The sequence below is a fragment of the Ranitomeya variabilis genome, chromosome 3, assembly GCF_051348905.1.
Source record: "Ranitomeya variabilis isolate aRanVar5 chromosome 3, aRanVar5.hap1, whole genome shotgun sequence".
Taxonomy (NCBI): Eukaryota; Metazoa; Chordata; class Amphibia; order Anura; family Dendrobatidae; genus Ranitomeya; species Ranitomeya variabilis.
The window spans coordinates 706669689-706691154 of record NC_135234.1 but is presented as its reverse complement, the minus strand read 5'-3'; the positions used below and the strand labels follow the sequence as shown (position 1 = coordinate 706691154).

The window sequence follows — 21466 nt, the reverse complement described above, 5'->3', positions numbered from 1 at the left end:
GGCCTGTTCTCAGGAACGGTCTGCTACACCCACTAGTCATCACCTATCTTGTCCAGCCCATCAGAACTCCTCCAACAGGGCCAAACCATTTTGTCTTCAACCCTTATAGGCCTTTGGTCTGGTTGCAATTTTTGGGACCTGATAAGCTCTGGTTCCAGTGGCATGACAATCATGTCTCACAGGAAAAGTTTCTTGCAACAAAAAAAAACATTACCAGAGTCTGTGATACTAGTATTTGCATATTATTATCCACAACTGCATATTATTATTTGCAATTTTTATTTCTGCAGTTTCTCAAAAGGAAAACAAGAAACCCTGAAATCTAAGCCTACTCCTGTGAGCCAGCTGCATCCCAAGTTAATTGTCTCCAAAGGCTCTTTAGCAGCCAGTTCAACACCCGATGCATCAGATTGTAGAATTGACACAAACAGTGTGTCCAGAGCTGTTACTACCTCATTTGTAACGCCTTTTATGAAGAACTTTGATGTGTCTGCATGTGACCGGATGGTTAATTCACCGCGACAGGATCGGGACACTACCAAAGATATAAGTAGGAGTTGTATAGAAGTTGGAATGGCGCAAAAGGATAAATCAGGTATTGCAAGAACTAGGTTTGGAATTATGAAATGTTACGTAAATTATAATGAGAGGTTTTCCATTGCTAGCATGTTGATGACCTATCAATAAAAGATCAGCTGTATCATATTGGTAGTGGTCCGACACCTGGAATCCCCATCGATTAGCTCCAGAGGCGGCTGGACGCAAGTAGTGTATGTAGCAGAACACTACCGCTCCATCGTACCGGATAGTGGCTGCTGCTGGGCGCTGCAGATCAGCTGATATTAATTTAAATAGAGGTTGATTTACATTACCCGTCAGCGGCCACTAACCTGTACGGAGCGGTGGTATTCAGCTCCGTATACGGTGTACATGCAGCTGCTGCCCGAGGTAGGAACAGCTGATCGGTGGGTGACTGGCGTCCGACCCCCATTGATCGGATGTTCTTAAAAATCCTCCAGAAAATTGACAAAAAAATCAGAGAAAAAAGCAGAGATGGTTACCTGCTGAAGCCTCCAATCAAATGCACCAGCAGGGCGCATCGGACCCGATTAATGATGGCAACAACACAGGTGCAAAAAATACAGATGAAACAACCACTTTCAATCCAGTATTGGTTGTTTGGCATTAGTTCACAAAAAGATAAGCGATAATAGTCTGTATGTGGCATTGTTCACACAAGCAATGCAGAGCATCTGGTCTACAGCCTATTACTAACGCACATACATGCGGGCTGCCCAGTGCCACAAAATGCATGCTGTGTGAATAGAGGCCTACAGTTTACAGAGCCATCTTGGTCCGACTGCGCCCTGCAAGATAAAGTGCAAAAAAAAAAACCACATATCAATGTATGTAAGGTATTAGTTTATATTGGGGCCTCAATACGTAAGCCGGTAACCCACGTCAAGGGTCCATTTTTTGCACCTGTGTTGTTGCCATCATTAATCGGGTCCGATGCGCCCTGCTGGTGCATTTGTTTGGAGGCTTCAGCAGGTAACCATCTCTGCTTTTTTCTCTGTGATTTTTTTTGATCGGATGTTCTCTACGACCTTCACACAATACAATCATTCTGATGATATTGTGTATTTTTTTAAGAAAGCCAACACTGGACTGATTTTGTTTTTCTTGTGTATTGTTCAGGGACAGATTTCTTTGATTTGGTTGCAAATATCTGCTATGCCAGAGATATGCAGGAGATGAGAATACGAAAGAAACAAAGACAGAAGATTAAACCACAACCTGGATCGTTATATCGGCAGAAAACAGCTTCCACAGACAGGATTAATCTGTTAGCGGCCGTAGAACAAAGGCAACCAACAAAATATACTTCGGCCGAGGTACAGAACTGCTTTACTTATTAGTCTGTTCATCTAGTATCATAAGTGTGAAATGTTTGATGGGAAGATGAGCTAACGATATGTCCAGTTTTGTGATATTTTCCGTTATGTGGAAGCACACATTCTACTTGAAATACTAGGAATCATTTTCCCAAACTTAATTCAATTGTTTATTGATATAGTCCTACCTGGGAAAAAAAATTAAAACAAAAAAAGCCTGATACATATTCTGATTCACGGTCAGATAGTTTAGAAATTTTAATCTCCTTCAAGAAAAGTTTGGCACAAAACTTCTACCTATATTTGCCAACTATAAAACTGGTGCAAACAAGGTTACAGGCTAATGAGCACGGTCACATCACAACTATCCTGTGTTATTTTCTGACTTTTTTAATGAAAAAATTCATCAAATGGCCGATTTGGTTTGTGAATTTTGCGTAAAGTAAAACATTTCTCAGTCCTTAGCCATTTTGGGACACTGTTTTGCAAAATGCTGCAGAAATAGCTGAAATAAAATTCTGGTTTGCATAAAATCACTCAGAAGGGGGGGACCACTTGAGTACATTTGCAACAAATTTTGCGACTTTTTGTAAAATCGCAAATAATGAATCAAGTAGAAACATCTGGAAAGCCTAAACCCTGCCCACTATGGCGAACTAAAACAAACAGGCGAACATATGAAAGAGTTAAAAAAAAAAATGCAACTGGAATGATAAATTTAGTGCAAAAAAAAATGCAAAACAGCAAAATCTTGACAAAACACTGGCGCGAATGCAAAACTGAATCGAGGTCTTGGTGTACAATTTGGAGAAAACACTTGTTTTATTGGTCATGTTGAGCAATTAACATTGTTCTTGTTTTATTGGAAACAGCAGACAGTTTGAAGTTTGCATAAATCTAGGTTGCCCAGTCTGTCAGCTCAATAGGGGCTGTTCAATAGCCAGTGTAGTGTGTGTGTGTGTGTGTGTGTGTGTGTGTGTGTGTAGGGGGGGTGGCTTTGACATTGAATTTAAAGGGAACCTGTCACCCCCAAAATCGAAGGTGAGCTAAGCCCACCAGTATCAGGGGCTTATCTACAGCATTTTGGAATGCTGTAGATAAGCCCCCGATGTATCCTGAAAGATGAGAAAAAGAGGTTAGATTATGCTCACCCAGGGGCGGTCCAGCTGCGGTCCGATGGGCGTTGTGGTCCGGGGCCTCCCATCTTCTTACGATGACGTCCTCTTCTTGTCTTCACGCTCCGGCGCAGGCTCACTTTGTCTGCCCTGTTGAGGGCAGAGCAAAGTACTGCAGTGCGCAGGCTCCGGGAAAGGTCAGAGAGGATGTCATCGTAAGAAGATGGGAGGCCCCGCACCGGACCACGACGCCCATCGTACCGGGACCGCCCCTGGGTGAGTATAATCTAACCTCTTTTTCTTATCTTTCAGGATACATCGGGGGCTTTTCTACAGCATTCCAGAATGCTGTAGATAAGCCCCTGAAGCCGGAGGGCTTAGCTCGCCTAAGATTTTGGGAGTGACAGGTTCCCTTTAATAGTCTCGCCTAAGATTTTGGGAGTGACAGGTTCCCTTTAATAGTCCATTTCTTGCTGCTTACATTCCAGCTAGGAACATGTGTAGTACATGCTTTATATTGTTGCGATTAGGCACTTATATTCCTCTTGTTTCAGTTGTACAGATGCGGTGTTATAAAGAATCATATAGGAATTAACAGCGAAAAAGCCAGAAACTTTGAATTTCATTGTCTGGATTATTTCACAAGAGAAAGTTTCCTCTCTGATGGTGGAGTGCAAATAGCTGATGGTGGCTGGCTCGTACCCACTGATAAACTAACCGCAGGCAGAGAAGAGTTCTACAGGTGACAACTGATAATGAGATATACATGCATGCATACATACAGTAGATGAATAAGTATTGAACATGTCGCCAATTTTTGAAATCTATTTCTTAAGGTGATATTGAAATGAAATTCTCACCAGATGTCAGTAACAACCCATCCAATCCACAGAGTCAAAGTCATTTATGTGTAATAATGAGAAAACTATTGAGCACATAAAGAAAGAGATGTGCAAAAAGCCATGACACCAGCTGAATTCTATCAGTAATTAGAAAGCAATCCTGCCACTTATTGAAAAATATCAGCTGTTTCTACTGATGGCATATAAAAAGGTGTCTCATTACCAAGGTGCCACACAAGACATTTCATGATGCGTAAAACCATTTTGCTGTCTCAAGACTTTCACAACCTTATTGTTGAAAAACATAATAATGGCATTGGTTACAGAGGAATTTCTAAACTACTGAAGGTTCCTTTGAGCGTTGGGGCAATAATCTGGAAGTGCAAAGAACATAATTTCACCATAACTGGTGCTCCACTCAAGATTTCAGATAAAGGAGTGAAAAGAATTATGAGAAGTTGTCCAAGAGCCACGGACAACCTGAGGGAAGGTACAGAAAGACCTGGAATCTACAATTGTTAAGCACTCAACCTCCATGTCATGTATGCACACTCACCACGCAAGGCCCCATTGCTGAACAAAAAGTATGTTCAAGCGCGTTTAAAGTTTGCTCAACAATGTTTAGACAAGCTTGTGAAATACTGGGAGAATATAGTCTGGTCACAAGACCAAAATTAAACTCTTTGGATGCCATAATACACACCATGTTTGGAGTCCAAAAGGCACTGTATATGACCCCAAATACACCACACTATCAGTCAAATTTGGAGGTGGGAGCATCATGGAGTGGGGCTATTTTTCATCATACGGTACTGGCAACCTTCATATAATTGAAGGAAGGATAAATGGACAAAAGTAACAAGATATTCTGGAAAAATCCTGCTGCCATCTTCCAGGATGATGAAGATGAAACGAGGGTGGGCATTTCAGTAAGACAGTAATCCCATACACACAGCCAAGGAAACTCAATTGGATTCAGAGAGAGAAAATAAATCTGCTAGAATGGCCGAGCCAATCACCTGACCTGAATCCAACAGAGAATTTATGTAAGGAACTAAAGCTTGGAGTTCAGAGAAGGAGCCCACGGGACCTTCAAGATGTGAACAGTGATTTGTGTAATGGGCCCAATTCACTCCTGAGCAATGCCTGCGGCTAGTTTCTCCATACAGGAGACTTCTTGAAGCTGTCATCACCAACAAGACTTTTGTACGAAATGTTAATTATAATTCAGTAAGTGTTTTTAATACTTTTTCGCCCTGTCATTTCTCATTATTACACAGAACGTAATGTATGCACATCTATGGATTAATTTTTGCCTGATTGGATTGGATGGGTTGTTACTGACATCCGGTGAGAATTTCAAGTCAATGGCACCTTTCGAAATATATTTACGTACATTGGTAAAGTGCTAAATACTTATTTTCACCCGCTGTATGTATGTATATTTTCTATATATACTATATTATAGTTTTCTATACTTTGAAGGTTTACACATTTTTTTATTTTTTTTTATTTTTTACAAAGCTAATGCTGCTCTTACAGTTTTCTGTGTTGGATTGTTTCTGTGCCATTAGAATAATGCCATTTGGAGCTGATGGATACTTGTGGATGTGTCTTCAATGACGATCAGCAGCTAACTTTTGCACAGAAACATTTTTTTTTCTAAATGATTTTCTGCATATTATTGCATCTATTAGATGTTTTTTATCAGGGGAAATCACTGGTGTGAGTGCTGTGTATGACTACAGTCTTGCTGATGATTGTTCATTGCTCTGCAGAGCCCTGTGTGATACTCCAGGAGTGGACCCCAAGCTGATCAGTCCAGAATGGGTGTACAATCACTACCGATGGATTATCTGGAAGCTGGCAGCCATGGAAGTGATGTTCCCTAGGATCTTTGCTGGCAGATGTTTGACCCCGGACAGACTGCTCTTACAGCTCAAGTACAGGTAGAATATTAAAAGGACTTGTCCAGTTAAAACAAAACAAAAAACAACAAAGTATACTTTGTGCACAAAGTAGCAAATTATACAACTTATAATAAGCTCATTTCATAAAGGATTTGTCCGCCATTATATATTTTTTTTCTTGGGAATGGGTTGGGATCAAATAAAACAGACACATACTGTCCTCCAAAATGTTAATCACAGCGGGATCAGAAAGCAATGACAATGCCATCCAGATGTCACTTGACCACTGGAGCCTGAGATTGATGCAGTTGTCAGGTGACTGTAGCAGTGAGTTGTCGGATGTTTCACTGTTCCACTCACCTGACCGCTGCTGCTAATCAACAGGCTTCACTGGTTCTGTGACCTTCAAAAGGTGCAGTCATCATTTCAGCGCTGATCAGTCACAGCCTTGGCTGGATCCATGGGAAATTTGGGAGGTGAGCATGCTTCAGTTTGACAATCATGGTCTAAGAAAAAAACATTGTTGACTGGCTCTAGATCTGTAGGTGTCCTGTCCCGGCAACTCCCTTTCCAGTTTTCCTTGATACGGGACAGAGTTCTTGCATCAGTAGTGATGAGCGAGCGTGCACGTGTCCTAATTGAGTATTTCGATGTGCTCGAAAAAAAAAGTCCCCGCGGCTGTTAGACAGCTGCAACACATTCAGGTACTGCCGAACAAACAGTCCCTGAATGTGTTGCAGCTGTCGAACAGCTGCGAGACATGCAGCCGTGGGGACTCAAACTTTTCTTTCGAGCACACAGAAAATACTTGATTAGGACATGAGCATGGCGGATAACAGCTTATCAGAGCACGCTGGCTCATCACTAGTCAGCACGTCATCAAAGCAGTGTGGGAAGGGAACTCACTGATTCATTTTAGTAACTAAGGCAGTCTCTTATCTGTACATCTACTACGGCAGTGAAGGGGGCTGACTTAGCTACTGAAGTGATCCAGCCAATCTCCTTCACATACCGATGATGTCTTGACACAGGAAATTCAGTCCAGTGTCAAGAACAAGCCACATTGTAGCTGCCATTAAAAAAAAAAAAAAAACCCATGGTAGCACTAGTGCTGCTGTTACTTTGTTCTATAAAATGGCGAGGAACAGTTTGGGGAAGGCCCTTTTCTGCTCCGTTCTGCAGCCGTTTAACCTCCAGTAATGAGACATTGATGACCGCTTTACTGTCTACCTGGGTCCAATAGACATTTAGTTTTTCGATACTGATATTTTCAACATTAATGAGATTTGCCAGCTAAAATCTACATCCACCTTTGTGTAATATTTTATGTCACCTTTTAACCAGACTGTTTTTTGAGGATGACATCAATTTATTGTTTAATATCCAAAAATGAAAAAGACAGAGCCTCACACGTTGGTGAAATAAATCACGCTTTATTCTGCCTTCTGTGGCGACGTTTCGATCCCAAAGATCTTTATCAAGTGCTTAATAAAGATCTTTGTGATCGAAACGTCGCCACAGAAGGCAGAATAAAGCGTGATTTATTTCACCAACGTGTGAGGCGCTGTCTTTGTCATTTTTGGATATTGGACTTTATGCTAAGAAGAACTCCTTGGCTGAGACGTGCGACCCTGTTCTCCCCATAAGGTGCTGTTATAATTTCTAAGTAACGTATCAATTTATTGTTTCTCTGTTATATCGCTTTTACTTTTAAGTCACTTGGACTGACTAACGGTCACGAACATCGAAGCCAAAGATTTAGGTAAATGGGCAGTAAACTGATGTTACTGCAGAATTTACTAATAATGAAATGGTTTTCTTTTCAGATATGATATAGAAATAGATAAATGTCAAAGATCAGCTGTGAGAAAGATAATGGAGAGAGATGACTCGCCGGCTAAGACGTTGGTTCTGTGCATTTCTAAAATCCTTACATTGGAAAACTGTGAAACCAGCGATGTGAGACCGACATCCGCGATCATTGAGGTGATGGATGGCTGGTATAGCATCAAGGCGATCCTGGACCCTGCACTCACGTCTCTGCTGAAGAAAGGTCGCATGTTCGTAGGCCAGAAGATAATGGTACAAGGAGCCGACCTGGTGGGATCAGACGATGCTTGCTCACCTCTGGAAGCTCCCGAATCTCTTATGTTAAAGGTAAAATGAGCAAAACCTACATTGATTTTAGTACTAGAACAGTCAACTGGTTAGAAGAGAGGTGTTATTTTTGTTGGAATTCCACTTTTTAAATGGACATTCTGAAGAAAATGTAACGCCAATTATCTCAATACTCATAACATAATTGTACTTTTAAATGACACAATTCATTCTACCACATAGTGTACTGGAAAATGGAAAAAAAATTCCAAATTCTGTGAAATTGCAAAAAAAAAAGTTCAATTCCACAATTGCTGTTTGGATTTCTTATTTACTATAGTCACTATATGGTAATATTGACCTGCAACATGATTATCCATGTCAGAACAAGTACACACAGACCAAATGTACAGTGATGTTTTGGGGGGGTTTTTTGTGTTGGAAAGAAAAAAAACTTATAAAATTACATTTGCCAGGTTATTTATAGTTTGTGCCCTGACCTGATATTTTTACTGCACCATTTTGGTGTAGATGCAATGATTTTATCGCCTTTTATTGCACTGTTTCGGCTTTTTTTTGTTTTGTTTCATCACATATTTATCGTTCAGATTAATTTACTATGTATTTTGATACATCTGACTTATGAATGCAGCGAAAACCAGTGTGTATTTTTGTTACTTTTTTAATACAGCAAAAGGGGGATGATTTGAACTTTTAAGGGACTTTAACCTGCGATCATCTGATCACTTGTGCTTGCTATGTTCAGAGAATATCACGATGTCCTATTAACACCAGCTAAACGCTGGCTTTCACAGGAGGATCATAATGACAGGCACGGAGGTCTTTGACAGACGGCAGCTGTCACGAGTCTGTCACATGTCGTGAAGGGGTTAAAGTCTGTAGAAAACTGTTGCAAAGTTTCCAAGCACAAAAGTTTTCGGTTTTGAATTTATTTATATACCCCTTCCTGACATGACTATTTCCATATTGTTGTGTTTTCGATATTCCCATTGCTTATTCCAATAGCCGTAACTTTTGGTAATTTTCCATCGACATAGCCATATGAGAAAGGATGAGAGAACCAGAACGGTAAAGTTGGGGGTCCATATCGGACACCTACTGTTCATTACCAAACCCCAAACAGACTTTTTAATGTTTACCCTTTTTCCTGTTCGTGTTTGCCAGTCTAATAAAGCTTGTTGAAAGGCTTCAGCGCAGTTAATCAAGCTTTTAGACCGTGGGTACTTCGGGAATCATCCCAGCCATGCAAAGTATTGGCCGGCGCAGCACGTGACCTGCTCTCGTTAGTATAGTATGCAGCTGGAGTGAGGGACAGAGTGACTGCGCCCTCTTCCAAAAAAAAAAAAAGCAGCTGTGTGTACTCTGCAACCCATATTTGTGCGAGCACTGTGCCCATAAACCATTGTGTGTACTCTGCAACCTATATCTGTGGGAGCACTGTGCCCATAAACCATTGTGTGTACTCTGCAACCTATATCTGTGGGAGCACTGTGCCCATAAACCATTGTGTGTACTCTGCAACCTATATCTGTGGGAGCACTGTGCCCATAAACCATTGTGTGTACTCTGCAACCTATATCTGTGGGAGCACTGTGCCCATAAACCATTGTGTGTACTCTGCAACCTATATCTGTGGGAGCACTGTGCCCATAAACCATTGTGTGTACTCTGCAACCTATATCTGTGGGAGCACTGTTCCCATAAACCATTGTGTGTACTCTGCAACCTATATCTGTGGAAGCACTGTGCCCATAAACCATTGTGTGTACTCTGCAACCTATATCTGTGGAAGCACTGTGCCCATAAACCATTGTGTGTACTCTGCAACCTATATCTGTGGGAGCACTGTGCCCATAAACCATTGTGTGTACTCTGCAACCTATATCTGTGGGAGCACTGTTCCCATAAACCATTGTGTGTACTCTGCAACCTATATCTGTGGAAGCACTGTGCCCATAAACCATTGTGTGTACTCTGCAACCTATATCTGTGGGAGCACTGTGCCCATAAACCATTGTGTGTACTCTGCAACCTATATCTGTGGGAGCACTGTGCCCATAAACCATTGTGTGTACTCTGCAACCTATATCTGTGGGAGCACTGTGCCCATAAACCATTGTGTGTACTCTGCAACCTATATCTGTGGGAGCACTGTGCCCATAAACCATTGTGTGTACTCTGCAACCTATATCTGTGGGAGCACTGTGCCCATAAACCATTGTGTTTAACAGCTCATCTATCCTCGGCATGGGGTAGACCTCACATGTAGTCAGTACATTTAATTTCCTGTAGTCTGCACAGAACTGGGTAGTACGGTCCTTTTTTGGGAAAAGAACCACAGGCGAGGCCCAGGCACTCTGGGATTTTTGTATCACCTTGAGGTTCAGCATCTCCTCTACCTTTTCCCTCAGGTGTGTCTTCACCTCTGCTGACACACGGTATGCAGACTGCCGTACTGGGGGATTAGTACCAGTGTCCACATGGTGAGCTGCTAAGTGCGTCCTCCCAGGCTCCTCTGTGAAGACTTCGGTGAACTCACTGAGCGCCCCCGCCAGCTCAGACCTCTGACTGTGGGATAGCTCAGGATTAAACTCTGCTGACTCCAGAGACTCCATGTACTGAGTCCCAGCCCCCACATCTAGTAACAGATCAGCCTCCCCCTCTTCAGGCAGGCTACAGACAGGCAAGACACAGGTCTCTCTGTCATGATGAGCCTTCAGCATATTCACATGAAATACTTTCTGACGCTTTGCATGCTCATCTAGGGTCACCACATAATTAACATAATGTATCTGCTTATGTACAGTGTATGGTCCCTGCCATGCGGCCTGCAATTTATTCTGTAACATAGGGACCAACACCCAAACCTTCTGCCCTTCCTCGTAGGCCCTCAGTCTGGCATTACAGACGTGTCATTTTTAAGGAAGCCCAGCATCACCAAATTGAGCACATGCGCCAGGCAAAGGATGCGTGACACACTGGCTAGGCCCAGAGGTTTATTTGCACCAACCACACATCTGTGTCTGTTCTTTGATTCCCATTCACTCCTCCTGCTTGGTGTGGGATTTTTCCCACAAGCGGATGATTTTCAGAACATCCTCCTGTAGTTTACCCCTGGCTGTGCTGAAGTTGGTTGTGCAGGTGTTACGCTGTCTGGATGAGGAGGCGGTGGAGGAAGAAGAGGCAACATGGACAGAGAAACATCCAACAATCCTTGGTGGTAGTAGGACATGCCCCAAAACGCTTTCCGCCTCAGGCCCAGCCGCCGCTACATTTACCCAGTGGGCAGTTTGGAAGATATTACCTCAGTTTGATAACTTATCTGATTTATCCTCTGCAAGACTAACTAACAGCATAAGGCTTGCAGAGGTTGGATAGTACCATTTCAATTCCTCCAATTTATGTGTAATAGGAATAGCAATCGCTCAATGGCACTCGTGAAACATATCATTTCTACTTATTTTAACTACAATGGATTTATATGTACAAATCTTTGTCTGAACCAGCTGCAGCACGGTGGTGCAGTGGTTAGTACTGCAGCCTTGCAGCGCTGGAGTCCTGGGTTCAAATCCCACCAAGGTCAACATCTGCAAAGAGTTTGTATGTTCTCTCCGTGTTTGCGTGGGCTTCCTCCGGGTACTCCGGTTTCCTCCCACATTCCAAAGACATACTGATAGGGAATTTAGATTGTGAGCCCCAACGGGGACAGCATTGAAAATGTGTGCAAAACTGTAAAGCGCTGCGGAATATGCTAGCGCTATATAAAAATAAAGATTATTATAAGATTATTAATACTCAACAAATATGTAGCTGCAATACTGCTCCCCATAGCAATACCAGAACAGTCTATAAAAAGCTCCACTATTGCCTGCTGCAAATCGCACAGGAGAGATCCAGCATATGCATGGTGGAGTTCCACCTAGTGAGTCAGTCGCATATGAGGCAGGAAGGCAGAAGTGAGGCTGCACCGCAAACAGGTGAGCAGCACCAAGGTGAGAACATCAAAAGTGTGAACACACTGCCTGCACTTTCTGATCGGATGAGGAGGCAACATGGACAGAGAAAGGTCTAGAGGCCAATCGCGGGGTGCCGTAGCAGCCAACTTAATGGCTAGGGGCCGACCTCTGCGCTTTTGCACCCTGCTCCCTTGTTTGCTGTTCAGCTGTAGCAGGATGACCACTACCTCTCTCTCCGAACTGCTCATGTCACTCACATGACCTTGACTCCTACGAGCTCATCATCCCCTATTGCATCATCACACCTCTCCAGTCTGTCGGTATTTTTGCTGCCCTTCTAATCCACTTCTGTCCTCGCTACGTTTCCACTTCTCCCCTCTGCAAATCCCTTCATTGTCTCCCAATTTCACAACGTATCCACTTCAAGCTACTGACACTGACCTACAAAGCCGTCTCCCCCATATATCTCTGAACTACTCTCCCGATATCTCCCACCACGTAATCTCTAGTCTTCCCAAGAGCACACTCGGGTTTTCTCCGAGTATTTATGAATGCTCGGAGATTTACTTTTCCTTGCCGCAGCTGGATGATTTATGGCTGCTACCCAGCCTGAGTACATGTGGGGGTTGCATGGTTGCTAGGAAATCCCCACATGTAATCAAGCTGTCTAGTAGCAGCAAATCATCCAGCTGCGGCAAGGAAAACAAAATCTCCGTGCAGTCATAAATATTCGGAGACCACCCGAGCAACGAGTATACTCGCTCATCGCTAATAGCAACATATACAGGGAGAAGCACATGCCCCCAGTAATAGCAACTACTATACGGAGAAGTAGTACGCGCCCCCAATGACAGCAACTTGTACATGGAGAACAAATATACGCCCCCAGTGATAGCAACTCAAACAGGGAGAAGTACACACTGCCAATAATAGCAACTCATATAGGGAGAAGAAGGGATGCGCCCAGTGATAGTAACTCATACAGGGAGAAGAAGTACACACCCCCAGTGATAGCAACTCATACAGGGAGAAATACACGCCCCCAGTGATAGCAACTCATACAGGGAGAAGAAATACACACCTCCAGTGATAGTAACTCATACAGGGAGAAGAAATACATGCCCCCAGTGATAGCAACTCATACAGGGAGAAGAAGTACACACCTCCAGTGATAGTAACTCATACAGGGAGAAGAAATACATGCCCCCAGTGATAGCAACTCATACAGGGAGAAATACACGCCCCCAGTGATAGCAACTCATACAGGGAGAAGAAATACACACCTCCAGTGATAGTAACTCATACAGGGAGAAGAAATACATGCCCCCAGTGATAGCAACTCATACAGGGAGAAATATACGCCTCCAGTGATAGTAACTCATACAGGGAGAAGAAATATACGCCTCCAGTGATAGCAACTCATACAGGGAGAAGAAATACATGCCCCCAGTGATAGTAACTCATACAGGGAGAAGAAATACACGCCTCCAGTGATAGTAACTCATACAGGGAGAAATACACGCCCCCAGTGATAGCAACTCAAACAGGGAGAAGAAATACACGCCTCCAGTGATAGTAACTCATACAGGGAGAAGAAATACACGCCTCCAGTGATAGTAACTCATACAGGGAGAAGAAATACACGCCTCCAGTGATAGTAACTCATACAGGGAGAAATACACGCCCCCAGTGATAGCAACTCAAACAGGGAGAAGAAATACACGCCTCCAGTGATAGTAACTCATACAGGGAGAAGAAATACATGCCTCCAGTGATAGCAACTCATACAGGGAGAAATACACGCCCCCAGTGATAGCAACTCAAACAGGGAGAAGAAATACACGCCTCCAGGGATAGTAACTCATACAGGGAGAAGAAATACATGCCCCCAGTGATAGCAACTCATACAGGGAGAAATATACGCCCCCAGTGATAGCAACTCAAACAGGGAGAAGTACACAAGCCCAATAATAGCAACTCATGTAGGGAGAAGAAGGGATGCGCCCAGTGATAGCAACTCATACAGGGAGAAGAAATACACGCCTCCAGTGATAGCAACTCATACAGGGAGAAGTACCCACCCCCAGTGATAGTAACTCATACAGGGAGAAGTACACACCGCCAATAATAGCAACTCATACAGGGAGAAGAAGTACTCGCCCCCAGTGATAGCAACTCATACAGGGAGAAGTACCCACCCCCAGTGATAGTGTGAGGGTGATCCCTTAAAGTGAGATCTATATAATTGCTTGTACCTTGAGCATGCGCTGTGCCACTCAGGTCCGAGTCACTGAGAACGACAGACGGTGAGTAATAGCGTTGTGTGGTTTCCGTCACTCCATGGAAATTGAACAGAGCAGAAGTGTGAATCCTGGACGGCCTCTCCATTCAGGCTTCTCCTCATTATGGGGGTGCAATAATTTGGGTGAACTTGCTCCGCTGTTGTAGTGACTAATGATTGGCCCAACGTCGGGTCCCTCAGTGATTAGACATTTCTCAACTACCCTGTTTATAGGCGTTAAAGACCTATCCTCAGATTCATGCTGAATGAACTACAGGCAGCACAGATTGGACCCCTGGCTGTGCAGTGTCCGCCATGTATGCTGCATTCCGAAAATCTGCGTCTCACAGTAAACATTTACTTACTTTGAAAAGCTGCCCAAGGACCGAGACTCGGCAAGTTCGGGGCTCCCAGTGGCAGACCCTGGATGGCTCTTCAACAGACCTGTGTCTCTGAAGCGAAGCCAGGAATCTTTTCCTCTGAAAATCTCTGTTGGTGTCTTAGGGTACCGTCACACATTGAAATTTTCATCGCTGCGACGGCACGATTAGTGACGTCGCAGCGTCGTATAAGCATCGCTTCAGCGTCGTAGACTGCGGTCACACGTTGCAATCACGGCGCTGGAGCGATGCCGAAGTCCCCGGGTAACCAGGGTAAGCATCGGGTAACTAAGCGCAGGGCCGCGCTTAGTAACCCGATGTTTACCCTGGTTACCAGCGTAAACGTAAAAAAACAAACAGTACATATTCACCCGTCGGTGTCCTTCAGGTCCCTTGCCGTCTGCTTCCTGCTCTGAGTGCAGCCGTACAGTGAGAGCAGAGCGCAGCACCGCTGTGATCTGCTCTCACTTTCCGGCCGGCACTCAGAGCAGGAAGCAGACGGCAAGGGACCTGAAGGACACCGACGGGTGAGTATGTACGGTTTGTTTTTTTACGTTTACGCTTGTAACCAGGGTAAACATCGGGTTACTAAGCGCGGCCCTGCGCTTAGTTACCCGATGTTTACCCTGGTTACAAGCGAAGACATCGCTGGATCGCTGTCACACACAACGATCCAGCGATGTCAGCGGGTGATCAAGCGACGAAAGAAAGTTCCAAACGATCTGCTACGACGTACGATTCTCAGCAGGGTGTCTGATCGCAGTAGGCTGTCAGACACTGCGATATCGTAACGATATCGCTAGAACGTCACGAATCGTAACGTCGTAGCGATGGAAATTTCAATGTGTGACGGTACCCTAAGGCTTCCCGTGGTTTGGGCAGCATGAATCTGATAACCGTTTCCCATAATATGTGTGTTTATGGAAAAATGCCTTAGCTGCATAGAACTTTTTACAGTCACCATAAAATGCAGAATGAAAATTGTGTTCACAACACAGATACAACAAGAGATCTGTATATTCGCAAAGTGGTTTGGATTCCTCTTTGGAAAAAAATAATAAATGCCTTCATGTGAACTGATGATTCTTGCACATAAAAAAAGAAATTCGGATTGAGATTTCTCCTTTGTTTTCTAGATTGCAGGAAACAGCACTCGGCCTGCTCGCTGGCATGCCAAGCTGGGATATTATCGTGACCCCAGACCTTTCTGCCTCTGTCTGTCTTCGCTCTTGGCTGAAGGTGGCGTGGTCGGCTGTGTTGATGTTCTTCTACAGAGGATTTACCCCATGCAGGTGAGAACTGGACTGATCTCATTGTTATATAACACTACTGTTATTTCCAGCATGGGGTGAAACACAGGAACGCAACCACAGTCCGGCAACGTCCTGTCTGCGCCACCCCCTGCTGTCAGTAACAAACATAGAAGACTACACAGGGGGAGGTTTTGCTTTTTATTTCATTAATATAATTCTTCAGTTTTGAGTCTGCCTTTAGTCATCTTGTAACGCATCCAGAATGTTCCTGTATTGGTATATACTTCGCATTTAGTATCTCAGCCGCTCATATGATCAGCCACTGAAATATTGTAACATCCTGGTAGGTTTCAATCAGAAGAGCGTGTGGAATGCAAACTGACCAATATTAACCTATGTGCAAGTGCACACAAGCAACTTTCTAAATGGATTGCACACTTATTTCTGCCAAAGAGAAATCATTACTTGGTGGATCTCGGTATTTCTTTGCCGACATAGAAACACGAGAAACAATGGAATGAAACTGAAAGGGAGAAAATACAGAGTAGAACTTTTTGACAGTGAGGAAGATAAATGAGTGGAACAGGCTGCCATGAGAGGTGGTGAGTTTAGTGACTCCTGCATTGAGCAGGGGGTTGGACACGATGACCCTGGAGGTCTCTTCCAGTTCTAACATTCTATGTTAGAGGGCAATGAATATTCATTTCTCTTTAATAGCATCCTGGTATGATTGGCCCCCATCCCTGTCCTGGTATGCATGGCCCCATCCTTATCCTGGTATGATTGGCCCCCATCTCCGTCCTGGTATGCATGGCCCCATCAGAAAACATTTAAAAAAAAACAAAAAACCCAAACCATTATTTTTACCTTCTGTTCGCTCACTCGCAGCGTCTTGCTCCAATGCCAGCAGCTGCTTTATGCTTGTAAGCAATGCATGGCAGGGACATCAAGCGCTGATTACAAGCCAAAGGACAACTGCCGGAATACTCACTGCTCTCCAGGCTGGGACTATGTGTGTGGAGGGCAGCGAGTATTCATTGCTCTTTAATAGCGCGCTCAGTGTCAGGCTGCCTGGCAGTCACGTGTGCCTGCTACTTAAGAGGAATGAATATTCACTGCGCTCCACTCTCATGGGCATGGAATGCGGTGAATATTCAATCCCTTTAGTACCAAGGACACGTGAACACCGGCAGCTGCAGGAAGCCTGCGGCTGACACTGCGCGCTACTAAAGAGCAATGAATGCTTACTGCCCTCCACACACAGTCCTGGCCTGGCGAGCAGTGAGTATTCCGGCAGTTGTCCTTCGGCTTGTAAGCAGTGCATGATGTCCTTGCCAAGCTGCTGCTGGCATTGATGCAAGACGCTGTGAGGGAGCGCAAGAAGGAAAGTGTAGTGGTTTGTTTTTTTCTTTTTATGTTTTTCTGATGGGGCCCTGCATACTGGGATGGGGGCCAATCATACCAGGACAGAGATGGGGCACTTCATACCAGGATAAGGAATTGGCCATGCAAACCCGGACGGAGATAAAGGCCATGCATACCAGGATAGGGATGAGTGGGACATGCCTACCAGGCTAGAGATAAAGGGGCCATGCATACCAGGATTGGGATGAGGAGTGTTGTGAATTCTGCTTTTGGGTTCCCTCCGGTGGTAGTAGGTGGTAATGCAGTTGTCCCTGGGTTGCAGTCCTGGTCAGGTGTGTCTGCTGATTGCAGTTCTGACTGGGGTATTTAGGTGTGCAGGATTCATTAGTCCTTGCCAGTTGTCAATTGTTGTTGGGAGGTGTTGGACCTCTGCCTGGTTCCTCCTGCCTTTCTGCCAAAGCAGCAAAGATAAGTGTCTGGTTTTTTTTTTCTGTGGCACACATGCTGTGTGTTTCACAATTCAGTGCTATTCTTGCGTTTTCTTGTCCAGCTTAGATTGTGTCAGTATTTTCTCAGTCTTGTTGGATTCTCTGGAGTGGCAGATATACATTCCATGTCTTTAGTTAGATTGTGGAACTTTTTGTATTATCTGCTGTGGATATTTTTGGAAGGGTTTTAATACTGACCGCCTAGTAATCTGTCCTATCCTGTCCTATTTAGCTAGAGTGGCCTCTTTTGCTAAATCCTGTTTTCTACCTGCGTGTCTTTTCTTCTCCTACTCACAGTCATTATTCGTGGGGGGCTGCCTATCCTTTTGCGGTCTGCTCTGAGGCAAGGTAGCATTCCTATTTCCATCTATAGGGGTATTTAGTCCTCCGGCTGTGTCGAGGTGTCTAGGGTTTGTTAGGCACACCCCACTGCTACTTCTAGTTGCGGTATTAGTTCAGGATTTGCGGTCAGTACAGGTTCCACCGACTCCAGAGAAAGTTTCATGTGGCTCCAAGGTCACCGGATCATAACAGAGGAGGCCCATGCACACCAGGATGGGGGGGGGACATGCACACCAGGATGGGGATGAGGGGGCCATGCACACCAGGGTGGGGATGAGGGGAACCATGCATACCAGGATGGGGATGAGGGGGACCATGCATATCCGGATGGGGAATGAGGGGGACCATGCATACCAGGATGGGGATGAGGGGGACCATGCACACCAGGATGGGGATGAGGGGGACCATATATACCAGGATAGGTGATACGAAGTACAGAATTGATCACATTTTTTGCTTCAGTTTTTTTTTTCTTATTTCCTCCTCTAAAATCTAGGTGCGTCTTATGGTCCGAAAAATACGGTACCTAGAGATGCAGAATGTTTTCTGTAAATTTTGGGCCTAATTTATCAAGGTGTTTTCACCAGAATTCTAGCATAAAACAACCTCAAATGTCACAAACATTTTGCACAACATGAACTTTTGGAAGTGCATTTGAACAGCAAGGTGGCTTGTTGTTGAAGGGAAATAGAGAAAAAAAAAAAAAATCTATAAATCTTCAGCACAGCGAGTGTGAGCGAGCTGAGTGTGACCTGAGCGTAAGTGTGGACGGCGGTAAGTGTGACTTGTGATTCAGTGAGGAGGTATTTGGAAGGCCTTTAACAAATACCTGTGTGAATTTGTGTGAGTTGCTGAATTGGGAGTAGCTATATTCACAAGGGGTTAACTTAGGGTGGGCGGTCATAATCAAGGGTTTATAAGGGACAGCTGTTTGGGGCTCAAGTCCTTTTTGGAAGTGCATTTGAACAGCAAGGTGGCTTGTTGTTGAAGGGAAATAGAGAAAAAAAATAAAAATCTATAAATCATCAGCATAGTGAGTGCAGGGTGGATTGATTTAAATCACGCCGATTTAAATCACGATTTAAATCAAAAGATTTTTTTCTGTTTAAATCGGATCGATTTTAATCATGATTTAAATCACTGATTTAAATCAAAAGGTTTTTTTTAATATAAATCACGATTAAAATGAGAAGTGAGAGCAGTGCGCATGTGCCACCATAGTTACACGGATGAAACTAGGGGCAACGATCTAACGCCAGGGTGAGGGGGGGACCCCAAAGTAAGTAAAAATCTTTTTTGTTTTACTATATGGCAATAGGTAGGTGTTTAAAAGCAGCATGTCTTAATTGTATAAACTATTAATAGCCTCCACATTTTGTTCATACTGCCCCTTTAATTCCACACTTCTAGCTTGGTTTCACTTTTGGTTTAGTTTCTTTTTCCATTCAGTTGACATGCCCAAACTTGTTGGATAGTCAGCAGTACTTGGCTGTAGTAACAATCAAACTTCATAAGTGATCTGTGTGAGCCATGGCAGGTCGTAAGAGAGACCCTATTTGGGTTCATTTTGTTGAGATGCCAGCAGCAGATCTTGGAAAGAAAGGTGCAAGAGCAAAGTGCAAATACTGTCAAAAGGATATCCAAGGACTTGTTTGCCGTTTGAAATCACATTATGAAAACTGCAACCAGAAGGGAAATGAAGATGTTGATAGTGAAGTTTTTCTTTGGTCATCTTCATCACCGCACTTCTCATGATGTTGCCTCATTCACGCCACCAGGCCTTGCATCTCTTTGTTGCATCGTTTGCATTTTGCACGCATGCCTGCCTTACCGATAGGCGAAGGAGCTTCATTAAAATATTCCCAAACTGGGTCTCTTTTACGGCCTGCTGCCATTATAAGGAAAGAATGTAATAAACCTCAGATCGTACACACAAACAGATCCAGACTTGTCTGTCTGTGGCTATGCTGCAGTATTGTGCTCAAAGTTTCACTTTCATTTTTTTGTCTGCTTGCCCTTCCTCCTCAAAACACTTAGATTCACATTCTTCTTGTGTTGTGCAGATCTATTCCACTCCAAACAATCAGAAACATATTGTCTAACTTCTTGGACTTGGCACTGAAGGGGTTGATTCTGTATTCATAGGTTTGTAGAACAATAGGATTAAGGTCTTTTTCTCAACTCTGTTCATGTTGTAACATTTTTGCCATGAAGAAGAGGCTGGGACCTCTGCGGAGTCAAATTCAGTTTTGAGAACTGCGTAAGTAAAGCGAGCGTCTGTGATAATATAGGAGAGAAACTGCCCACTAATCCTACAGAAACCTCTGGAAGAGCATGGCATTGTGAATGTTACACATATACAGCCTTTATTCTACTGAGTTAAACAACTCAGCTTTATCTCATGATGGAAGAACCTTTGGATGGTAAAATATTTTCCTCAAAAAGCAGTTTATTGAAAAAAATCCGATTTAAATCAAAAAAATCCGATTTAAATCAAAAAAATCCGATTTTTTTTTTATTTTTTTTAAAAAACATTGATTTTTATCCACCCTGAGTGAGTGTGAGCGAGCTGAGTGTGACCTGAGTGTAAGTGTGGATGGCGGTAGGTGTGACTTGTGATTCAGTGAGGAGGTATTTGGAAGGCCTTTAACCCTCCGTCAAGGGGCAATATGTTTCATAACGAGTTTAGGGGCATTGCGCCTGTCCGGCACAGGCTAGAAAATTGGCTATATTTTCCTTTTTTAAAAATTTCAATGCTCTAAATGTGATCAGTTACCATAATAGCAATGTAATAAATGAGAATACACATAATCAGGTGTAAAAAAAAATGTTTAATAACCAGAAAAGTAATATGTTTCTATGTCTTGAGCATCCTCCTCACTCTCTCCATCTTGACCTGTATCAGACACATCTGGACATTTTTCCACATCATCTTCTGAAGCAATTTCACTTTCTTCCCCTAAATCTTCTAGCTGTAAGGGGTCTATCTCATCATCAAGCAGTATATTTTGCACTTGCTCAACATGAAGAGCATTGGACAAGTCAAATATTCTCCTCACCATTTCAGAAGAAAAGCTGAAGCGAGAGAGAATATGTGTTAGGGCGCAATGTGCCTGAGAAGCACACTGTTATTTCTAACAAAACCTTTTATGACAAATCCACAAATTTAGCACTAGCTATTCATAAAACAAGCTAAAAAAACAATTGGGATGAATAAAAACAGCAAATTCTAATTGTCAACGGTGTGACGCATTCAGGGGCAATGAGCCTGAGGAGCCAAAACACTGATATCTGATCTCCTGCAGCTCTGCAGCACAAGAGGCTTCTCAGGTTTCACACAGCCTTTAAAGTTAGGAAGGTACTGGGAGGAGGGTGTTTCCCAGACAAACCACTGAAAATAGAGAAATGAAAGTAAGTGAGCTGCGCCTGTCAGATCAGTTGCCCCTGACGGAGGGTTAACAAATACCTGTGTGAATTTGTGTGAGTTGCTGAATTGGGAGTAGCTATATTCACAAGGGGTT

The 21466-nt window shown here is 43.6% G+C and overlaps 1 protein-coding gene across 3 annotated transcripts in view; it reads left to right on the top strand.

The window, feature by feature from the left end:
* BRCA2 (BRCA2 DNA repair associated) overlaps window positions 1-21466 on the top strand; it is a 114140-nt gene that overhangs the window by 68697 nt on the left and 23977 nt on the right. For all 3 annotated transcript variants that reach the window (XM_077298246.1, XM_077298249.1, XM_077298248.1), the window contains exons 13-18: window positions 291-595; window positions 1699-1895; window positions 3565-3752; window positions 5631-5801; window positions 7589-7919; window positions 15634-15789. In XM_077298246.1, coding sequence (XP_077154361.1) covers window positions 291-595; window positions 1699-1895; window positions 3565-3752; window positions 5631-5801; window positions 7589-7919; window positions 15634-15789 — 1348 coding nt within the window. The remainder of the gene's footprint in view (window positions 1-290; window positions 596-1698; window positions 1896-3564; window positions 3753-5630; window positions 5802-7588; window positions 7920-15633; window positions 15790-21466) is intronic.